This window comes from Cherax quadricarinatus, chromosome 31, assembly GCF_038502225.1.
Source record: "Cherax quadricarinatus isolate ZL_2023a chromosome 31, ASM3850222v1, whole genome shotgun sequence".
In the NCBI taxonomy this organism is placed as follows: Eukaryota; Metazoa; Arthropoda; class Malacostraca; order Decapoda; family Parastacidae; genus Cherax; species Cherax quadricarinatus.
In genome coordinates this window covers 29,574,887-29,596,596 of record NC_091322.1, presented here as the reverse complement: position 1 = coordinate 29,596,596, position 21,710 = coordinate 29,574,887, and the positions used below count along the sequence as shown (strand labels likewise).

At 39.3% G+C, this 21,710-nt stretch overlaps 1 protein-coding gene across 3 annotated transcripts in view; it reads left to right on the top strand.

The window, feature by feature from the left end:
• Window positions 1-21,710, top strand: part of LOC128696841 (late secretory pathway protein AVL9 homolog) — a 108,664-nt gene that overhangs the window by 36,086 nt on the left and 50,868 nt on the right. For all 3 annotated transcript variants that reach the window (XM_053788244.2, XM_053788263.2, XM_053788253.2), the window contains 3 exons: window positions 432-653; window positions 1,366-1,565; window positions 10,876-11,010. In XM_053788244.2, coding sequence (XP_053644219.2) covers window positions 432-653; window positions 1,366-1,565; window positions 10,876-11,010 — 557 coding nt within the window. The remainder of the gene's footprint in view (window positions 1-431; window positions 654-1,365; window positions 1,566-10,875; window positions 11,011-21,710) is intronic.

Sequence of the window (21,710 nt, the reverse complement as noted above, 5' to 3'; positions counted from 1 at the left end):
AAACAACTATTGTATCACCTGATGTGTCAAGCATCCTAAGCTTATTTACACTTAAACAAGTTATTAATACTTTTCCTTATTCAGGAAATCTTTCATGAACCAAAAACTTAGTTTTCTCCATGTATTATAATAGTCACTAGGGTCCTTCCTTAGTTAAAATCATTCTTATCAGTTATAAATAACTAGATGTTGATTGCTTGTTGATGGAGTAAGCTGACAAGTAGATAAAAGATATTGTGTGTTTAGGGAAACTTTTATTACTGCTACAATGTTTCGTCCACGGCTGGACTTCATCAGTATGATGGATGAAGTGAAACCTTGGATGAAATGTTGTAGCAATAATATAGGTTATCCTTCAGCAGTGTGTCGTTTTATCATATGTTGATTATTTGTTGAATTATCATATTGGGATAACATTGTGTGTGATGCAGTGTCTCCTAGTGATGACCTCAGTGAGCGTCGAAGCAGCAACTCAAGCTTAACTTCTGTGACATCGCGTGGATCAATTATGTCTCCTCCAGAGTTTAATGGTAGTGGTAGTGGCAATTCTGCAGCAAATATCACAAGCAAAATGTTTTCACTGAAGGGCAGGTTGAGTGGTGCCTTCAGCTACTGGACAGGAAAAGAAAAATCACCAACCCAAGAGAAACCATGTAAGTAATAATTATTAGTACTATAATAGTTTTAGTATTGCATTGTACTGGTTTGTTGTCTAAGAAGTTAAGAATGTCATTAGTATAAGAGTGAGTTACTGCTTCCTTTGCTCCAAGTTATTGATCTTAATGGATTAGGCAGACTTGTTACATTGTAATTATTCGATTAATTAAAAATAATTCCTGGAACAGGCGGGACTGAAACCTATGGCAAGCAAGTTCTAAAACTGGCAAGCCAGTACACTAATCAGTGTACCTTGCTTGCCAAATGTGATTCATTCAACTAGGTATAATTCTGTATGCACTAGGGACTAGGTATAATTCTATACACACTAGGGACTGGCTTGTAGACCACACTAAACATTCAACACCTTACAGACCTCTCCCCATCTTCTATTATATAAACTCGTGTTTTAATTTGCTCTATATGAATTGTCACTATCATCATCTCTAGAAATGTAATCAACCCCCTCCTCACAAATTTAGAGGAAATACTGTAATTCTGTACACATATGCTAATGCAATATTTTGTATGAGCAGATGAAACAGTATATGTGAATTTTGAGGAGTTGAAATACCATAGGGGAATTCATGAATAAAAATAGATTACATATACATAGTAAACAGCATTTTATACATTTTTTCTAATAAAAATAGTCAGCAACTCAATTTATCTTGTTTCTTTGAGTCATGAATTTTTTTCATTTAACAGCATCAACAGCTACTCCCAACCCATCTCCCAGTGAACCTGGAGATGACATCCCTGTTTCTCCAACCACTGGAGGATCTCTCTCTCAGGAACCTTTGTTGCTTGAACCAGAAACTACCCTCTCTCCCTTTCAGTCACCACCAGAAAAATTTGCTGCTCTTGTACCATCAGAGTGTGGGCTTCCACTTGAGATTTTCACCAAGGTTAGTAAAATTAAATTGGTACAGAAGGTCATTCTCTAACGATGGTGGGATTTTGGAGCAACTCTGTACTGTACAGCTAGGTCTCGATTAATGTGAATAATTAGTAGGTTGGTAGACAGCAACCACCCAGGGAGGTACTACCATCCTGCCAAGTGAGTGTAAAATGAAAGCCTGTAATTGTTTTATATGATGGTAAGATTGCTGGTGTCTTTTTTCTGTCTCATAAACATGAAAGATTTCAGGTATGTCTTCCTACTTCTACTTACACATACATATACAAGCTTGTACACATACATGTACAAGCATATATACACACATTTTTTTTTTTTATTAACACACTGGCCGATTCCCACCAAGGCAGGGTGGCCCGAAAAAGAAAAACTTTCACCATCATTCACTCACATATATACACTAGAGAAAGTGCAAAGGTTTGCGACAAGGTTAGTTCCAAAGCTAAGGGGAATGTCTTATGAAGAAAGGTTAAGGGAAATCGGCCTAACGACACTAGAGGACAGGAGGGTCAGGGGAGACATGATAATGACATATAAAATACTGCGCGGAATAGACAAGGTGGACAAAGACAGGATGTTCCAGGGAGGGGACACAGAAACAAGAGGTCACAATTGGAAGTTGAAGACACAGATGAGTCAGAGAGATATTAGGAAGTACTTCTTCAGTCATAGAGTTGTCAGGCAGTGGAATAGTCTAGAAAGTGATGTAGTGGAGGCAGGAACCATACATGGTTTTAAGACGAGGTATGATAAAGCTCATGGAGCGGGGAGAGAGAGGACCCAGTAGCAACCGGTGAAGAGGCGGGGCCAGGAGCTAGGACTCGACCCCTGCAACCACAAATAGGTGAGTACAAATAGGTGAGTACACCGCTCTGGGTTTTCTTCTATTTTCTTACTAGTTCTTGTTCTTGTTTATTTCCTCTCATCTCCTTGGAGAAGTGGAAAAGAATTCTTCCTCCGTAAGCCATGCGTGTTGTAAGAGGCGACTAAAATGCCAGGAGCAAGGGGCTAGTAACCCCTTCTCTTGTATAAGTTACTAAATTTGAAAAGAGAAACTTTCGTTTTTCTTTTTGGGCCACCCTGGCTCGGTGGGATACGGCTGGTTTGTTGAAGAAAGAAACATGAAAGATTTCAGGTACATCTTGTTCCTTCTACTTACACTAAGGTCACACTGCACATACATGTACTCGTTTATATATACACACTCATCTGAATTTTCTTTGATTTTATCTTAATAGTTCTTGTTCTTATTGCTTTTCCTTTTATAGCCATGCGTGTTGTAAAAGTCAACTAAAATGCCGGGAACAATGGGCTAGTAACCCATTTTCCTGTATAGCCTTCTAAAAAGAAAAAAGAAGAAAACCATCAAAGTGGGATGTTTGAATGTGCATGGATGTTGTACAAATAATAAGAAAGAGATGATTGTGGATGTTATGAATGAGAAGAAGCTGGATGTCCTGGCTTTAAATGAAACAAAGCTGAAGGGGGTGGGAGAGTTTCAGTGGGGAGAAATAAATGGGATTAGACCAGGGGTTTCAAATAGAGTTAGAGCTAAAGAAGGAGTAGCAATGTTGAAGGATAAATATGGTGGGAAAAGAGGGAATATAAATGTATTAATTCAGGGATTATGTGGAGTAAAATAAGGGTTGTGAAAAGTGGGTTATAGTAAGCATTTATGCACCTGGAGAAGAGAGAAGTGTAGAGGAGAGAGATTTTGGGAAATGTTGAGTGAGTGCGTTGGGAGTTTTGAACCAAGTGTGAGACTACTTGTGGTTGGGGATTTCAATGCTAAAGTGGGTAAAAATGTTGTGGAGGGAGTAGTAGGTAATTTTGGGGTACCAGGGGTAAATGAGAATGGGGAGCCTTTAATTGAGCTATGTGTAGAAAGATTTTTGGTAAAAAGTAACACATATTTTATGAAAAAGAGGATAAATAAGTATACAAGGTATGATACAGCAAGTAATGAAAGTAGTTTGTTAGATTATATATTGGTGGATAAAAGGTTGATGGTTAGGCTTCAGGATGTACGTGTTTATAGAGGGGCAACTGATATATCAGATCATTATTTAGGTGTAACTACAGTTAGAATAAGAAGTAGATGGGACGAAAGGAAAATGGAAACAACAAGTAAGAGAGAGGTGAAAGTGTATAAATTTAGGGAGGAGGAAGTTAGGGTGAGATATAAGCAACTATTAGCAGAAAGGTGGGCTAGTGCAAGTATGAGTAGTGGGGGGAGTTGAAGAGGGTTGGAATAGTTTTAAAAGTGCAGTATTAGAATGTGGGGAAGAAGTTTGTGGCTATAGGAGGGTGGGTGCAGGAGGAAAGAGGAGTGATTGGTGGAATGATGAAGTAAAGGGTGTGATAAAAGAGAAAAAGGTAGGTTATAAGAGGTTTTTACAAAGTAGAAGTGTTATAAGAAGAACAGAGTATATGGAGAGTATAAGAAAGGTGAAGAGAGTGGTGAGAGAGTGCAGGAGGAGAGCAGATGATAGAGTGGGAGAGGCACTGTCAAGAAATTTTAATGAAAATAAGAAAAAAAATTTGGAGTGAGATAAACAGGTTAAGAAAGCATAGGGAACAAATGGATTTGTCAGTTAAAAACAGAGTAGGGGAGTTAGTAGATGGGGAGCTGGAGGTATTGGGTAGATGGCGGGAATATTTTGAGGAACTTTTAAATGTCGACAAAGAAAGGGAGGTGGTCATTTCATGCACTGGCCAGGGAGGTATGTATAACATCTTTTAGGAGTGAAGAAGAGCAGGATGCGAGTGTGGGGGAGGTGCGTGAGGCATTACGTAGAATGAAAGGGGGTAAAGCAGCAGGAACTGATGGGATCATGACAAATGTTAAAAGCAGGGGGAAAAAATATAGTGTTGGAGTGGTTGGTATTTTTGTTTAATAAATGTATGGAATAATAAATAATAAATGTATGAAAATAATAAATAATAATAAATAATAATTAATAAAAATAATTAATAAATGTATGAAAGAGGGGAAGGTACCTAGGTATTGGCAGAGAGCATGTATAGTCCCTTTATATAAAGGGAAGGGGGACAAAAGAGAATGTAAAAATTATAGAGGAAGAGGTTTACTGAGTATACCAGGAAGTGTATGGTAGGGTTATAATTGAAAGAATTAGAGGTAAGACAGAATGTAGGATTGCGGATGAGCAACGAGGTTTCAGAGTGGGTAGGGGATGTGTAGTTCAAGTGTTTACATTGAAGCATATATGTGAACAGTATTTAGATAAAGGTAGGGAAGTTTTTATTGCATATATGGATTTAGAAAAGGCATATGATAGTGGATAGGGGAGCAATGTGGCAGATGTTGCAAGTATATGGAATAGGTGGTAAGTTACTAAATGCTGTAAAGAGTTTTTATGAGGATAGTGAGGCTCAGGTTAGGGTGTGTAGAAGAGAGGGGGACTACTTCCCGGTAAAAGTAGGTCTTAGACAGGGATGTTTAATGTCACCATGGTTGTTTAATATATTTATAGATGGGGTTGTAAAAAAAGTAAATGCTAGGGTGTTGAGGAGAGGGGTGGGATTAAATTATGGGGAATCACATACAAAATGGGAGTTGACACAGTTACTTTTTGCTGATGATACTGTGCTTATGGGAGATTCTAAAGAAAAGTTGCAAAGGTTAGTGGACAAGTTTAGGAGGGTGTGTAAAGGTAGAAAGTTGAAAGTGAACATAGGTAAGAGTAAGGTGATGAGAGTATCAAATGATTTAGATAAAGAAAAATTGGATATCACATTGGAGAGAAGGAGTATGGAAGAAGTGAATGTTTTCAGATATTTGGGAGTTGATGTGTCAGCGGATGGGTTTATGAAGGATGAGGTTAATCATAGAATTGATGAGGGAAAAAAGGCGAGTGGTGCATTGAGGTATATGTGGAGACAAAAAATGTTATCTATGGAGGCAAAGAAGGGAATGTATGAAAATAGTGGTACTAGCACTCTTATATGGGCGTGAAGCTTGGGTTGTAAATGCTGCAGCTAGCAGGCAGTTGGAGGCAGTGAAGATGTCCTGTCTGAGGGCAATGCGTGGTGTAAATATTATGCAGAGAATTTGACGTGTGGAAATTAGGAGAAGGTGTGGAGTTAATAAAAGTATTAGACAGAGAGCTGAAGAGGGGTTGTTGAGGTGGTTTGGTCATTTAGAGAGAATGGATCCAAGTAGAATGACATGGAGAGCATATAAATCTGTAGGGGAAGGAAGGCGGGGTAGGGGTTGTCCTCAAAAAGATTGGAGGGAGGGGGTAAAGGAGCTTTTGTGGGCGAGGGGCTTGGACTTCCAGCAAGCATGCACTAGCGTGTTAGATAGGAATGAATGGAGACGAATGATTTTTGGGACCTGACGAGCTGTTGGAGTGTGAGCAGGGTAATATTTAGTGAAGGGATTCAAGGAAACTAGTTATTTTTATATCGCCAGACTTGAGTTCTGGAAATGGGAAGTACAATGCCTGCACTTTAAAGGAGGGGTTTGGGATATTGGCAGTTTGGTGAGATGTGTAACAGGACAGTATATATATAATTGGGGCCCTGATATTGTAATTATTTCAGGCCACTTTTTATATTGTATCTTTATATATGCTTCTAAACTGTTGTATCTGGGCACATCTACAAAAACAGTGATTATGTACGAGTCGTACGAGTGAGGTGAAAGTGTTGAATGATGAAAGTATTTTCATTTTGGGGATTTTCTTTCTTTTTGGGTCACCCTGCCTAGGTGGGAGATGGCAGACTTGTTAAAAAAAAAAATTAATCCTGTGAAGTGGTCGCGTTATTCAAAATCACACTTTTTGAATTATATATAATTTTTGCACATGATTTGAAGAGTTTAGGTTAAAACTACCATTTGGCATTAAAGCAAAATTTGCATTATTCAGACTTGAACTAATTGAGACCTATCTGTATTTAAACGAGAGAATGTATTAATGTGATTATGTTGCATGGCTGTCTCTATTTTAAATAATTTCAACTTTCCTGATTCTCTCTTTTCCCTAATGAATATCAATTTTTTTTGTCACCTTCACAATGGCCTACAAAGCTATAGTATTATTAATTTTAAAGAGAATGTATGCTTCCATATGTATTAAAGAAGTGTACCACTGAGTCTACACCTCCATATTATTTGTTTACATGTTTCATCATATATATAATTAATATATAATCATATATATATCTTTCTTTCTTTTTTTTTTTTGGGTCACCCTGCCTCGGTGGGAGACGGCCGACTTGTTGAAAAAAAATATATATATATATATATATATATATATATATATATATATATATATATATATATATATATATATATATATATATATATATATATATATATATATATATATATATATATATATATATATATATATATATATATATATACACATGTATAGGAGTGAATGGAGACGAATGGTACTTGGGACCTGACGATCTGTTGGAGTGTGAGCAGGGTAATATTTAGTGAAGGGATTCAGGGAAACCGGTTATTTTCATATAGTCGGACTTGAGTCCTGGAAATGGGAAGTACAATGCCTGCACTTTGAAGGAGGGGTTTGGGATATTGGCAGTTTGGAGGGATATGTTGTGTATCTTTATATGTGTATGCTTCTAGACTGTTGTATTCTGAGCACCTCTGCAAAAACAGTGATAATGTGCGAGTGTGGTGAAAGTGTTGAATGATGATGAAAGTATTTTCTTTTTGGGGATTTTCTTTCTTTTTTGGGTCACCCTGCCTCGGTGGGAGACGGCCGACTTGTTGAAAAAAAAAAAAAATGTTTCATCATTAGCTTACATGAAGGTGATGGGAATATATATCAGTCATAGCTTAAGGTTGGGTGATAAGGTAAAAAGCAGGTGAAATCACTCACATTAAGTGGTGGGCTCAACCCCATTTGACTATAAATAGGCGAGTACTGATTCAAGTTTATTCTCTATAATGGTTACAATGTGGGGTTTACAGGTTTTGGGTATTTTGTGGTTTACATGTTATAAAATACTAATTACAGAGGGGGCCACTAGGACACCTAGCATGGCTAGGCATTTTGAGCAGATTTAGATTAATTCTTAACATTAAATCCTTACAGATTATGGTATTAAGGCTAAGTGACTACATCATAATTTGTGAGTTTAGCAATGTGAATGCTTTTGTTTTGGCACAATACAAGGTGTCTATATTTGAGTATCATAGGCAAACTTATGACTAGTTAGGATTTATTATTTTAAGATTAAGATTAGTATTTCTGGGTTTATAGTCAGTGGGTGAGTGAGTGTAATTTTGAACCACCAGGTGGTTATCATGTAGTTAGTTGTCGGGGTGGATCAGGGAGATAAGATGTTTTCTAACTGTAGTTTTGAAAGTGATGAATGTGTCTGCAATTCTAGAGTTTTCAGGTAGGGTGTTCCAGATTTTAGGTCCTTTGAAATACATTGAATTTTTGTAAAGGTTTAGTCGAACACGGGGAATGTCATAGAGATGTTTGTGTCTGGTGTTATGCCTGTGGATCCTGTCACAACTATCAAGAAAGCATTTTAGGTCAAGGTTAATATTGGAATTTAAGGTCCTGTAGATATAGATTGCACAGTAGTAAGTGTGGATGTTCTGAACAGGGAGTAAGTTTAGATCTATGAAGAGTGGGGGAGTGTGTTGCCAGGGATGAGATTTAGTGATTATTCTTACTGCGGCTTTTTGTTGGGTTATTATTGGCTTTAGGTGTGTTGCTGCAGTTGAACCCCAAGCACAGATAGCATAGGTGAGGTATGGATATATAAGTGAATGGTATAGTGTGAGAAGGGCAGTTTGCGGTACGTAGTATCATATCTTGGAGAGGATCCCCACCATTTGGGATACTTTTTTTGTTATGTGTTGGATATGGGTGCTGAAATTTAGGTTGTTGTCGAGGTATAGGCCAAGGAATTTGCCCTCATTATGTCTGGCAGTTAGAGTGTTGTTGATCTTAATGTTAAGTTGCGCAACACCTGCTCTGTTACCAAACATAATATAGTAGGTTTTGCCAGTGTTAAGTGTAAGTTTATTGGCTGTCATCCAAGTCGATATTTTGAGCAGCTCCTCGTTAACAATGGTGTTGAGGTTGGCAAGATTAGGGTGGGAGATGACATAAGTCGAGTCGTCAGCAAAGAGAATGGGTTTCAGGTGTTGGGATATGTTTGGAAGATCATTGATGTAAATGAGGAAGAGCAGGGGTCCAAGGACACTTCCCTGCAGAACTCCAGTATCAAGTGGCCGTATTGATGAGGCTGTGTCTTTAATGGTGACATACTGATACCTATTAGAAAGGTAGGATTTAAAATATGCAAGCGCATGGCCTCTTATATCATAGTGGTCAAGTTTGTGGAGTAGGTTGCCATGGTCTACTGTGTCAAACGCTTTGTACAATAATGGTGGGACGTGAGACAGATTCCCTGAGTTATTTTTAAGTGACTTTATGATCGCGGTGACTTCCGTGCATTATTTAACTTAGCCAAGAGAAGATCATTGCTTTTAGTCTTTCAGTAATTCTCTTCCTCAAAAGTGTGTAAATCTGTTTGCAATGAAGAGTTTCTAAACCACTTGGAATACTGGCTTGTAATGTAATGTTCTCTGATAACAATACTTGTTCTTGAAGTCTCTTACTTCTGGTGATGGTCTCTTATACAGTGGAACCCCAGTTTTTGAACTTAATACATTCCAGAAGGTCGTTCTAAAACCGAAACATGCTAAAATAGAATCAATATTTCCCATAAGAAATAATGTAAATACAATTAATCTGTTTTAGACACCCAGAAATATTAACAAAAAATTATTTTTTTAAAGATTAACTATAGTGTTGTAGTGTTGCAGCTCTTCAGTGGTTTGCTCTTCCCTGTGGTCATCTACCAACTCTTCCACATTCATTACTTACATTAAAATATTTGTAGTCTTAATGTAGGGTGAGAGGTGAGTAGTACTTTTTTGTAGGAAGTCACTGTGTGTGACTTTTTTGGGTTATCCTAGGTTCTCTACACATATGCTGCTATGTATGATAATCTATGTAACTGTATTTGTGTATACCTGAATAAACTTACTAAGTAGCTGGTGGATGTAGGTAGCCAGTAGGTAGCCTGGGCTACATACATACACCAATCTATGATATTTAATGCGGCCCAGAGCCATATTGTTACCATCAACATACCTTGTTTACTGAGTTAAATAATTTCTAACAACTACCTTTAGATGTCATCATAAACAAAGGGAGAAGTAATGAATAACTCATGCTGGGAATTGTAAACAAAAGCCAGATGTAGATTCATACAGTTTTCTCTGATGCTTGACCGGAGAAAAAGAGAAAACGTAATGTTTTCCCTCCACCGACTCACCATTCGATAACATATAAACATTGCATGTTTATACTATGCTATGTAACGTGTTTCTTATATAATTTTGAAGAAAATATCATAGATGGATTAATGAAAATGTCTATACTAATGCAAAATAAGACATTTAATGTTCCCAAGAATGAGTCACAAATGTATGAGAGGCCCAGGCGGACGTGTATAATACATCTGATTACTGGATCAAGGTCCGATATCCGGAACAAAATTTTGCACATAAAACTGTCCTAAAACAGAAACATCCGATAACTGGAGTGTACAAAAACCGGAGTTCCACTGTATTACCCGAGTATATTTGTTTAATTTTGTTTTATAATTATGACACCCCACAGGCTGAGCACTTCATGAATATAATAATACTGTATTATAACTTCCATCCTTCCTGCCAATATCCTTCCTTCAACACCTCCATTGCTTTGCCCTTACTATCTCTCTGCTGTACAGCACTGAATATTCCTTAGGAGTTCAGTGGTTTCTGTGAATACACTGTGATAATACAGTAATACTGATAATACAAGAATCTACATGCACTGTTGATGACCAAAAAATGAGTGAAGTTCTTTAAAAGTAGTACGAGTGTGTGTTTAACAAACCAGTCACATCATGAGCGTAGAAGACCCAGACAATTTTTTTGTTAACTCAGCATACTTTTTCTGCCCTCCACAGGAAGTATACACAGTATATGGTTGTAGCACAAACTCTGCATTATAACTAAAAACAGACAAATTATTTTAAATGCTAATATTATAGAAGCCAATCCAGCAAGAGTTTTAAGTAAAACTTCATTTGTCAAAGAGTTTAGGAGAAATTACAACTTTTACATTTTAACTAATTTTAACCATTTTATTTATTTCTAATAAAACTTGCCCTTTATACCAAATAACTGCATAAGGACTTTTATTATAATAGTTTCTTTCTTTCAGGGTAACTTGGTCCATCCCTACCTCTCCTTACAGTACCTGGATGTTTTGAGTGCTCCAACATCTCGAGCTTTCCTGGTAGGAGCTTCCAACACACTTTTCATTCACAAGAAACATCTTTATGATGTACTTGTACAGGTGAGAACAATTTACTCATGCACAACTAAGTAAACAGAATTTTCACCACCATCTTCAGCACCATCATTCATCACCATCATTGTCATCATTATCACCATCAGTCAATCAGTTATCTATCAGCCATTTATCATCAGTCTATCATCATCATTCATTACAATGATGTGAGTAGTACACTGATGAAAAAAATAACCAAACCAGGATGACCCAAAGAAGGAAGTACAATTTATAACCAGTACATCATTTTACAATATTGTTGTACAGCCTATTATACAATTTTTTTGGTCAGTTATTGCATTACATTATAAATTTTTGCACTTTACATTCAGAATTAATTATGCACTTAGTCAGATATGGGTACTTTTCAACCAGTTCGCACATCACACTAAGTGAGAATATTAACTCAGTTTGATGGGTAAGACACCGTAACTGGAGTATACTTAGAGAGGGTTTTGAGGGTCAATGCCGGTCTGAGACCAGGCCTTGTGGTGGACCAAGGTTTGATCAACCAGGCTGTTACTGCTGGCCGCACACAAACTGACATACAAACCCAGCTGGTCAGGTGCTGACTTTAGGTGCCTGTCCAGTGCCTTCTTGAAGACAGCCAGGGGTCTATTGGTAATCCCCCTTATGGTATGCTGGGAGGCAGTTGAACAATCTTGGGCCCCTGACACTTACTGTGTTGTCTCTGTGTGCTTGTGGTGCCCCTGCTTTTCACTGGGGGAATGTTGCATCTCCTGCCTAGTCTTTTGCTTTCATAGGGAGTGATTTTCGTGTGCAAGTTTGGTACTAATCTCTCTAGGATTTTCAAAGTGTATACAGTGGTACCTCAGGATACGAAATTAATTCGTTCCAGAAGGTTGTTCGAGTGCCGATACTGAACAAATTTGTTCCCATAAGGAATAATGTAAATTAGATTAATCCATTTCAGACCCCCAAAAATACACTTACATAAATACACTTGCATATTTCTTTTTGTGATATTAATTGCTGCAAACTTTCTGCTATAAGGCAAATCCTACTCTCAGATTAATTTTATATCATAGTGACTCTTTATACTTTAAAGGTTGTTTACCACTACTTAATTTAATCCCTTTATATATTTCTCCTGAAATAATTCTCTATATACCAATACATTGTACTGCCCTTTATTCAGTAATTGCTATACTTCTAGTTTTAATAACAAAGGGCTACTTTCAGGTGTTATAATATTTTTTCCCTCTTGTCCATCTAGTCACATTTATTAAAATATTCCAGGTGCTATTGACTATCTCAAGTGCTACTGTTTTTTTTTAACCCTTTCAGGGTTTCGGCCGTACTAGTACGGCTTACGCCCCAGGGTTTTTGACGTACTAGTACACCTAAATTCTAGCACCCTCAAATCTAGTGAGAGAAAGCTGGTAGGCCTACATATGAAAGAATAGGTCTATGTGGTCAGTGTGCGTGGTATAAAAAAAATCCTGCAGCACACAGTGCGTAATGAGAAAAAAAAACTGACCGTGTTTTTGGATTAAAACAGCGACTTTGCACTGTATTTTTGTATGGTATTTATTGTTGTATTCTAGTTTTTCTGGGCTCATTTTATAGAATGGAAGACATATTACAAAAATTGAGATGATTTTGACTGGTTTTACAATGAAAAGTACATTGAAATTGAGCTCAAAGTAGCAGAAATGTTTGATTTTTACCAAAGTTCAAAAGTAAACAAATCATGCCAAGCATCCAATACACGTCAACTGGTGAGTCTAATACAAGTATTCTTTTGCAAGTGCGCTGATATTATTTATACCATTTCTACACTAATGCAGTAGTCTGCATAACAGTAAATCTTCTATTTTTTTGTAAGAATAAAAATTCAAAATGGAAAGCCACAGAAATATAAGAGGGGCCTGGGGATGTGACTAACGAACAGAGAACTTGTTATTTTAGTGCCAGGAATGTCTTGTTTATTCCGGACCCTATTCAGAAATTGGCATATTTTGAAATTTGTGTGAAATTGGCAAAATTGCTAAATTCTGACCACTTTATTGGATAGTTGAAATCAGTAAATGGGTGGTTTCTTGTACTCATTCGATAGAAAAAAATGGAGTTCTAGCGAAATAGTTATGATTTTTGTCGACTAGTACACTGGAATTGGCCGAAAATAGAGCTCAAAGTGGGCAAAATCGCTGATGCGTAAACATCGTCGAGACCGCTAACTTTGCGAGAGCATAATTCCATAAGTTTTCCATCAAATTTCATACTTTTGGTGCCATTATGATCGGGAAAAGATTCTCTATCTTTTCATAAGAAATTTTTTTTTTTTTTTTAAATTTGGGGACCCTGATAACAAGTCTCGGAGAGGGCCTGGGGACCCTGAAAGGGTTAATTCATTCTTTTATTATTATATTCACTAGCTCCTAGCTGTAAATATCTACCGTAGTTCATATACTCACATTTGTTAAAATAATTAAGGTGCTATTTAGATGCTTGAGTGTATAACTGAATTATCTATTCTATAATAATCCCTAGTTCTTATATATTTTTACAAGTTTTAGAATAATTACAGAGTCATATTCCTAAGTCTAGTTGTAGATTCACTATAAATCTTATAATATTTTACTCAGAAAATCTAGTTTGTAGAGTCACTCTCATCTCATGACTACAGGCATAGATCCTGATGTAAACTTTTTACTAAATGAATTACATGAATCAAACAGCAACTGTAATTACTATACAGCAGACCAAGCAAAGACATTACTCAGAGCAAGCAATAACATAACCATCTTTAACTACAATGTCAGATCCTTGAGCAAACATTATGACGACCTCACAGCATTACTCAGTTTCCTTCTTTCCAATATATCAATCATCACACTCACAGAAACTGGCTTAAGCTTGATATTACAGATGTCTATGCCATTCCTGGCTACATGGCCATGCACAACTGTAGGACAGACCAGCAAGGGGGAAGGAACAGCTATATACTACTCAAATCAACTCGAATGTATCAAAAAATCTTGCACAAGGGATGAACATGGAGAATATATCATAGCCAAATTTAAATCAAAAGACCTGCAAAAACCCCTCACAGTTATAAACATCACAGAGTACCACAGTCAAACATTTACCACTTTAGTGAAAAACTAGGAAACATGATTACTGATGCACACATGAATAAAGACTGCCTGCTACGAACAGATTTTAACATAAACTTACAACACGACCAGGACCCACAAGTAACCGAATTCACAAACACTATGAGCAACTGCCTGTTGCTACCAACAATATCTAAACCTACAAGAATCACCGAGACAAGTATCTCCTTAATAGACCACATCTGGACTAACACCATATCCCCTTTAAAATCGGGCATAATCACAGACAACACTACAGACCACTGCCCAACCTTTCTCATAACTAATCTAGGTAAATTGCCACAAGACTATGTAGTCTGAAGGTTACTAAAGTAACCTTCAGACTACATAGCGAGACAGCTGTTAACTTTATAGCAGCTATGAATAACATCGATTGGCAAAATGAGCTCGAAACATATGCAGATATGAATGAATGTATAAATAATTTTCTAAAAAAAAAAGCCCAGTGCCTCTACAACAAACATTGCCCCCCAAAAAACTAAACAGATTACAGCAAAGAGACTGAATAGTCCCTGGCTAACACCCAGCATCCTCAAATCCATTAACACAAAGCACAAATATGAAAAACAGTATAGAATGGGTCAAATAACTAGAGAACATTCTAAACGTTACTCATCAGCTCTTACCAGCCTGATAAGAAGATATAAAAAATTGTATTATGAAAATAGATTACATAACATCAAAGGTGATATGAAATTCTTGGAACTAAAAAGTTATCCAAAAACAAATCAATCAAACTAACAAAATCAGACGAACCCCTACTCGCACCATCTGAAATAGCAAACAGACTCAATGTTTACTTCTCCACCATAGGAAAAAATCTAGCGAAAATACCCTCTGAACTCCGAAACACTTGAAGCAATCTCTGAATATATTGCAGAGACCAAACCATCAATGGAGACTGATCCACCCTCTGTTCCTTCTCTTTCCTCTTCTCCATCTGCGCAACTCCTTTCTTCACAACGCACCGTTCCTTCGCTACTTGAACGTTTTCCTTTTCCACCGCATGTGGACTTTTCTAACCCCTCTAGTCCGCAGGTACCCTTACCTGCGGATTTCAGGTATTTTTATCGTTGCCAATCATGGCCTATTTACAGTGGAATATTCGCGGCCTCAGGGGTAATTGGGGTCAGCTTCAGATGTTGCTCTCCCAGTTTTCCCCTGTTGGTGTTTGCTTACAGGAACCAAAATTACACTCTGCCGTTATCTATCCTATCTCAGGCTATAATTTATTGTATTCTTCAGATCCTTTTCCTGATGGGACCTTTAATGAAAGTGCCCTTCTTCTACGCACTGATATTCCATACCATCAGCTATTTGTTCATACTTTGCTGCATTACACAGCAGCCCGTATCCATTTGCATAGGTGGTATACACTCTGTTCTTTGTATCTCTCTCCTTCTTGGGCATTATCTATCCCAGATATTGCCTTTCTTGTTTTGTCATTACTGCCACCACTTCTGTTACTTGGTGATTTTAATGCCCATCATTTCCTCTGGGGGGTCCCACTGTGATTCCCGTGGCATTCAATTAGAGGCTTTTCTTGCTACCCACCCTCTCCATGTTTTAAATACAGGTACTCACACCCATTTTGATCCTCGGACTCATACTCTCTCTTGCATCGATCTCTCAGTCTGCTCTTCCTCCGCCGCATTAGACTTCACCTGGTCTGTTCTCCCGGATTTACATGACAGCGATCATTTACCAATCATTCTTACTTTCCCTTCATATTCACCACCTCTTCGTAACCCACGCTGGCAGTTTGATCAGGCAAATTGGAACCTTTACTCACAACTAATTGTTTTTAGTCAGGTTCCTTCTTCGTCCTCCATTGATGAGCTTTTACACCTCTTCTCGTCCTCCGTTTTAACTGCAGCTTCTCATTCTATACCCCAAACTTCAGGCAGGCATTCTCAGAAATGCGTGCCTTGGTGGTCTCCTGCTTGTGCTCGTGCAGTACGTTTGAAAGGCGCTGCGTGGGGCAGGTACCAGTACAATAGAACCACGGAGAGACTTCTTGATTTTAAGCAGAAGCGTGCGATCGTTCGCCGTGTCATCTGTGACGCTGAACGCACTTGCTGGCGAGATTATGTCTCCACCATCACCTCTGCTTCCTCCATGAATGCAGTCTGGAAAAAAGTACGAAAATTGAGTGGTAAATATTCTCCTGACCCAGCTCCTGTTCTGTGGGTTGCTGGTGTTGATATAGCAAACCCACTAGATGTTGCCAATGAAATTGGCAATCATCTGGTCCGTATTTCTCAGGGGCTCCATCTATGCCCCTCGTTTCTTTCCTCAAAGTCTGCCAGAGAGTTAGCACCCTTGGACTTTTCTTCTCTCAGAGAAGAGCAGTATAATGTGCCTTTCACACTTCAGGAACTGGAGGCAACACACTCAGCTTGCCGATCATCGGCAGCTGGGCCCGACGACATTCATATTCGTATGCTACAACATTTACATCAGTCAACCCTTGCAGTCCTATTACGCCTTTTCAATTTTATTTGGTCACGGAGTTCTTCCACAGCTGTGGAAATCTGCCATTGTTCTCCCTTTCCGCAAACCGGGTACTACGGGACATGAAGCCTCCCACTATCGTCCCATTGCTCTTACCAGTGCTGTTTCCAAAGTGATGGAACGCCTGGTAAATAGACATTTAGTGTGGTATTTAGAGACACACAACAGTCTCTCCACTCGTCGATATGGCTTTCGTAAAGGCCATTCTACCATAGACCCCTTACTACGCTTGGATACATATGTTTGTAATGCCTTTGCGAATAACCACTCAGTTATTGCCATATTTTTTGACCTTGAGAAGGCAGGCATATGACACAACTTGGAGGTATAATATTTTGGCCCAAGCCCACTCCTTAGGCCTTCGAGGCAATCTACCATCCTTCCTTAAGAACTTTTTAACTGACAGACATTTCCGTGTTCGGGTTAATAATGTGCTCTCCCCGGACTTTATCCAAGCTGAAGGTGTCCCCCAGGGATGTGTTCTGAGCACAACACTTTTTCTCCTTGCTATAAATGATTTGGCCTCTAGTCTTCCATCCAATATTTGGTCATCACTCTATGTTGATGACTTTGCTATTGCATGTGCAGGCGCTGACTGTCACCTCATTACAGTTTCTCTCCAACATGCGGTCGACCGTGTTTCCAATTGGGCCACCACACATGGGTTTAAATTTTCCAGTACCAAAACTCACCAAATTACTTTCACTAGACGCTCTGTCATCTCCGATCATCCTTTGTACCTCTATGGCTCCCGTATCCCTGAACGTGATACAGTCAGGTTTCTAGGCCTCCTCTTTGACCGTAGGTTATCCTGGAAACCTCACATTACCTCTCTGAAGGCAACTTGTCACAGCCGGCTGAACCTTCTTAAAACCCTTGCTCATCTTTCATGGGGAGCTGATCGTCGAACTCTCCTTCGCCTACATTCCTCCCTCATTTTATCAAAACTTGATTATGGTGACCAGATCTATTCAGTGGCCTCTCCTGCTACTCTCTCTAGCCTTAACCCCATTCATCACCAAGGATTACGTTTATGCCTTGGTGCTTTTCGCTCTTCCCCTGTTGAGAGCCTCTATGCAGAAGTGAATGTTCCATCCTTATCCAATCACTGTGATGCCCATTGCCTTCGCTACTATGTACACTCTCATGATCTCCGCAGTCCTTCCATTTATAGAATGGTCACCGATATTAGTAGACATTCTCTATTTGTTCGCCGCCCCTGTTTGCTCCGTCCCTTCTCTCTTCGCCTACATTCGCTCTTGTCTTCTCTTCAATTACCACCTCTCTATGTTCATGTAGCATCTCCCTTTTCCCTACCCCCCTGGGAAGTTCCAGCTGTTCGAGTCTGTTCTTTCTCACTCCCTTGCTCGAAAGCCCAACTGTCTACAGTAGCTTCCCGCTCTCTTTTTCTTGACCACTTCCACTCTCATTCTCATGCCATTGCAGTGTACACAGATGGCTCTAAGTCTTCTGACGGCGTAGGATTCGCAGCAATGTTTCCGGACAGCGTCGTACGAGGGCATTTACTATCTTTGGCTAGTATCTTTTCTGCTGAATTGTATGCCATTCTTGCAGCACTTATCCGTATTGCATCTATGCCTGTGTCATCATTTGTGGTTGTCTCAGACTCCCTTAGTGCTTTACAGGCTATACAGAAATTTGATACACCTTGCCCCTTAGTCCTCCGTATCCAACTTTGGCTACGCCGCATCTCTTCCAAGCATAAAGATATTGTTTTTTGTTGGGTCCCTGGTCATGTTGACGTACAGGGCAATGAACAGGCAGACTCTGCTGCGCGGTCAGCAGTACATGACCTACCAGTTTCATATAGAGGTATTCCATTTACGGACTATTTTGCTGCAATAGCTACCCACCTTCACACCCGTTGGCAACAACGTTGGTCTCCCACCTTCACACCCATTGGCAACAACGTTGGTCTACTCTGCTCAGTAACAAACTTCAGTCTATTAAACCAAGTATAGGTTACTGGCCGTCTTCTTATCACCAGTGTCGAGGTTGGGAGACTACTCTCTCCCGTCTTCGCATTGGCCATACTCGTCTTACTCATGGTTATCTCATGGAGAGGCGCCCTGCTCCTCTCTGTGAGAATTGTCAGGTTCCATTATCAGTTAGCCACATTCTATTAGACTGCCCACTTTATCAACGAGCACGCAGAATATACCTCCAACGTCGTCTTCGCTCTGCTGCTCTCTTTTTACCTTCCCTTCTCGCTGATGGATCCACCTTTCATCCGGACTCTCTCATTGACTTTTTGACAACAACTGACTTACTTCACAAACTCTGATGATACCTTCAGCCCTTTCTACCTCAATCTCTTGCTGCCCTCTACCCCCGCACTATCCCCTGCCCCACTGTTTTCTGTAACCTACTGATCATCCCTCCCCCCTTCTACCGCCCAATACTCTCGCTTCCTTCCCTACCCTGCAGCACTGCATAGCCCTTGTGGCTTAGCGCTTCTTTTTGATTATAATAATAATAATAATAGCGAAAATACCAAGCTCAAACACCCGTCCATCAGACTACCTCATAGGTACCTACCCAGATACGCTATTCCTACCTCCAACCAACCCACTAGAAGTCTCGATCATCATCACCACCCTTAAAAACAAGGCAAGAGACGTAAACAACTTGCCTGCTTTTATGTACTAAAAACCTTTTCATGTATTGTCACCAATTATTGCAACACTCTAACAAATCCATTGAATCATCTACCTTCCCAACAATCCTCAAAATAGCAAGGGTCACTCCGATCCATAAAGGAGGTGACCAAGCTGACTTGAATAACTATAGACCAATATCTAACTTACCACTGCTCTCTTCTTCTTCTTATGACCAGAGCTTTGGTAAGATGGGTAAGGATGGAAATATTGGAAAAGGGTGGGAGGGGGGGAGAGGTAGGATATAAAAGGTAAGTGGCCCAACCACTTTGGTGTAATTTAAAAAGTGTATGTGAAATGATAAGATATTCTTTAAGGGGTATAAAACTAACCCAAAACCCAAAGCCCATGATGACACTCTTCAGGTCACTTGTTCTATCTAGGCTGGAATATTGCTGCACTCTAACAGCACCTTTCAAGGCAGGTGAAATTGCCGACCTAGAAAATGTACAGAGAACTTTCACGGCGCGCATAACGGAGATAAAACACCTCAATTACTGGGAGCGCTTGAGGTTTCTAAACCTGTATTCCCTGGAACGCAGGAGGGAGAGATACATGATTATATACACCTGGAAAATCCTAGAGGGACTAGTACCGAACTTGCACACGAAAATCACTCACTACGAAAGCAAAAGACTTGGCAGACGATGCACCATCCCCCCAATGAAAAGCAGGGGTGTCACTAGCACGTTAAGAGACCATACAATAAGTGTCAGGGGCCCGAGACTGTTCAACTGCCTCCCAGCACACATAAGGGGGATTACCAACAGACCCCTGGCAGTCTTCAAGCTGGCACTGGACAAGCACCTAAAGTCAGTTCCTGATCAGCCGGGCTGTGGCTCGTACGTTGGTTTGCGTGCAGCCAGCAGCAACAGCCTGGTTGATCAGGCGCTGATCCACCAGGAGGCCTGGTCACAGACCGGGCCGCGGGGGCGTTGACCCCCGAAACTCTCTCCAGGTAAACTCCAGGTCCAGGAGTCACATAGATATAATAGGTATATAAGTACATGACTCTGAATTGGTAGTAATTATACAAGTTGCAATTGCTTTTTTTTTTTTTTCTTTCTTTTTTTTTTTTTTTTGCGATTGCACAACGGATATTTATGCAACAATAAAGGCAATAATTTTCTGGCCAGTTTATAATTTCATGACAATGGCTTCTTACAGGTGGTGTCCAGCCATAGTAAATAGCATAATTTTTACATTAGAAAGTTTTATAAGATGTCTCCCTAATTGGGGGCGATGATTCTATAAAATCTTTGAAAAATTAATTCATAGACGGATCTATTCCTACCTCGTCTCAAACAACATATTAAGCCCTTGTCAGTTTGGATTCAGGAATAATAAAAGCACAAATGATGCTATCATACACGTACTAGAACTAATATATACAGCACTCGAAAAGAAAGAAGTCCCGCTGGGCATTTTCGTTGATTTACGTAAAGCTTTTGATACAGTATACCATGAACTGCTGTACTCTAAATTAATGCACTGTGGTATCAGCAGAATTCAACATGTGTATGCAAATGGTGCAAACTCTTCACCCAACCAATTACAGTAGGAGTCCCACAAGGAAGTGTCCTTGGACCACTCCTCTTTCTCATCTTCATCATTGATCTACCAAATGCATCACAGCTACTCAAACCCATATTATTTGCAGATGACACTACATACATCTTCTCCCACCCAAACCCAGTCATACTCGCCAACACTGTCAATGTTGAATTGGAAAAAATATCTGCCTGGATGATGACTAATAAACTTACCCTGAATACTGATAAAACCTATTTCATTCAGTTTGGAAACAAAGCTGCAAATGATCCACTTAACATAACGCTAAACGGATCATCAGTCACAAGACTTGCAGAGGGAAAATTCCTAGGTATCCACCTTGACAGTAGCCTTAAGTTCCAGACACATATACAACAAATCACCAAGAAAATCTATCAAAGATACGGTACTACGTTCCACAATCAGCTCTCCTGGCACTGTACCATTCATTCATATACCCTTATCTTACATATGGAATTGGTGCATGGGGATCAACAACATTAAATCACCAAAGACCTCTAATAACCCAGCAAAAGGCAGCAGTCAGAATGATAACAAATTCCCACTCCCACGAGCATACTCCACCAATTTTCAAAAGTCTAAATCTGCTTACCATTAAGAACATCCATACTTATTCATGTGCCTACTACGTACACAGAACAATACACGTAAATATAAATCCTCCACTCAAACTTCTCCTCACCAACCTTAACAGGACACATGCCCATAACACAAGACACAGATCTCTTTTTGATGTACCTCGTGTCCATATCACACTGTGTAAAAACTCTCTGCACATAAAGGGCCCCAAAATATGGAATTC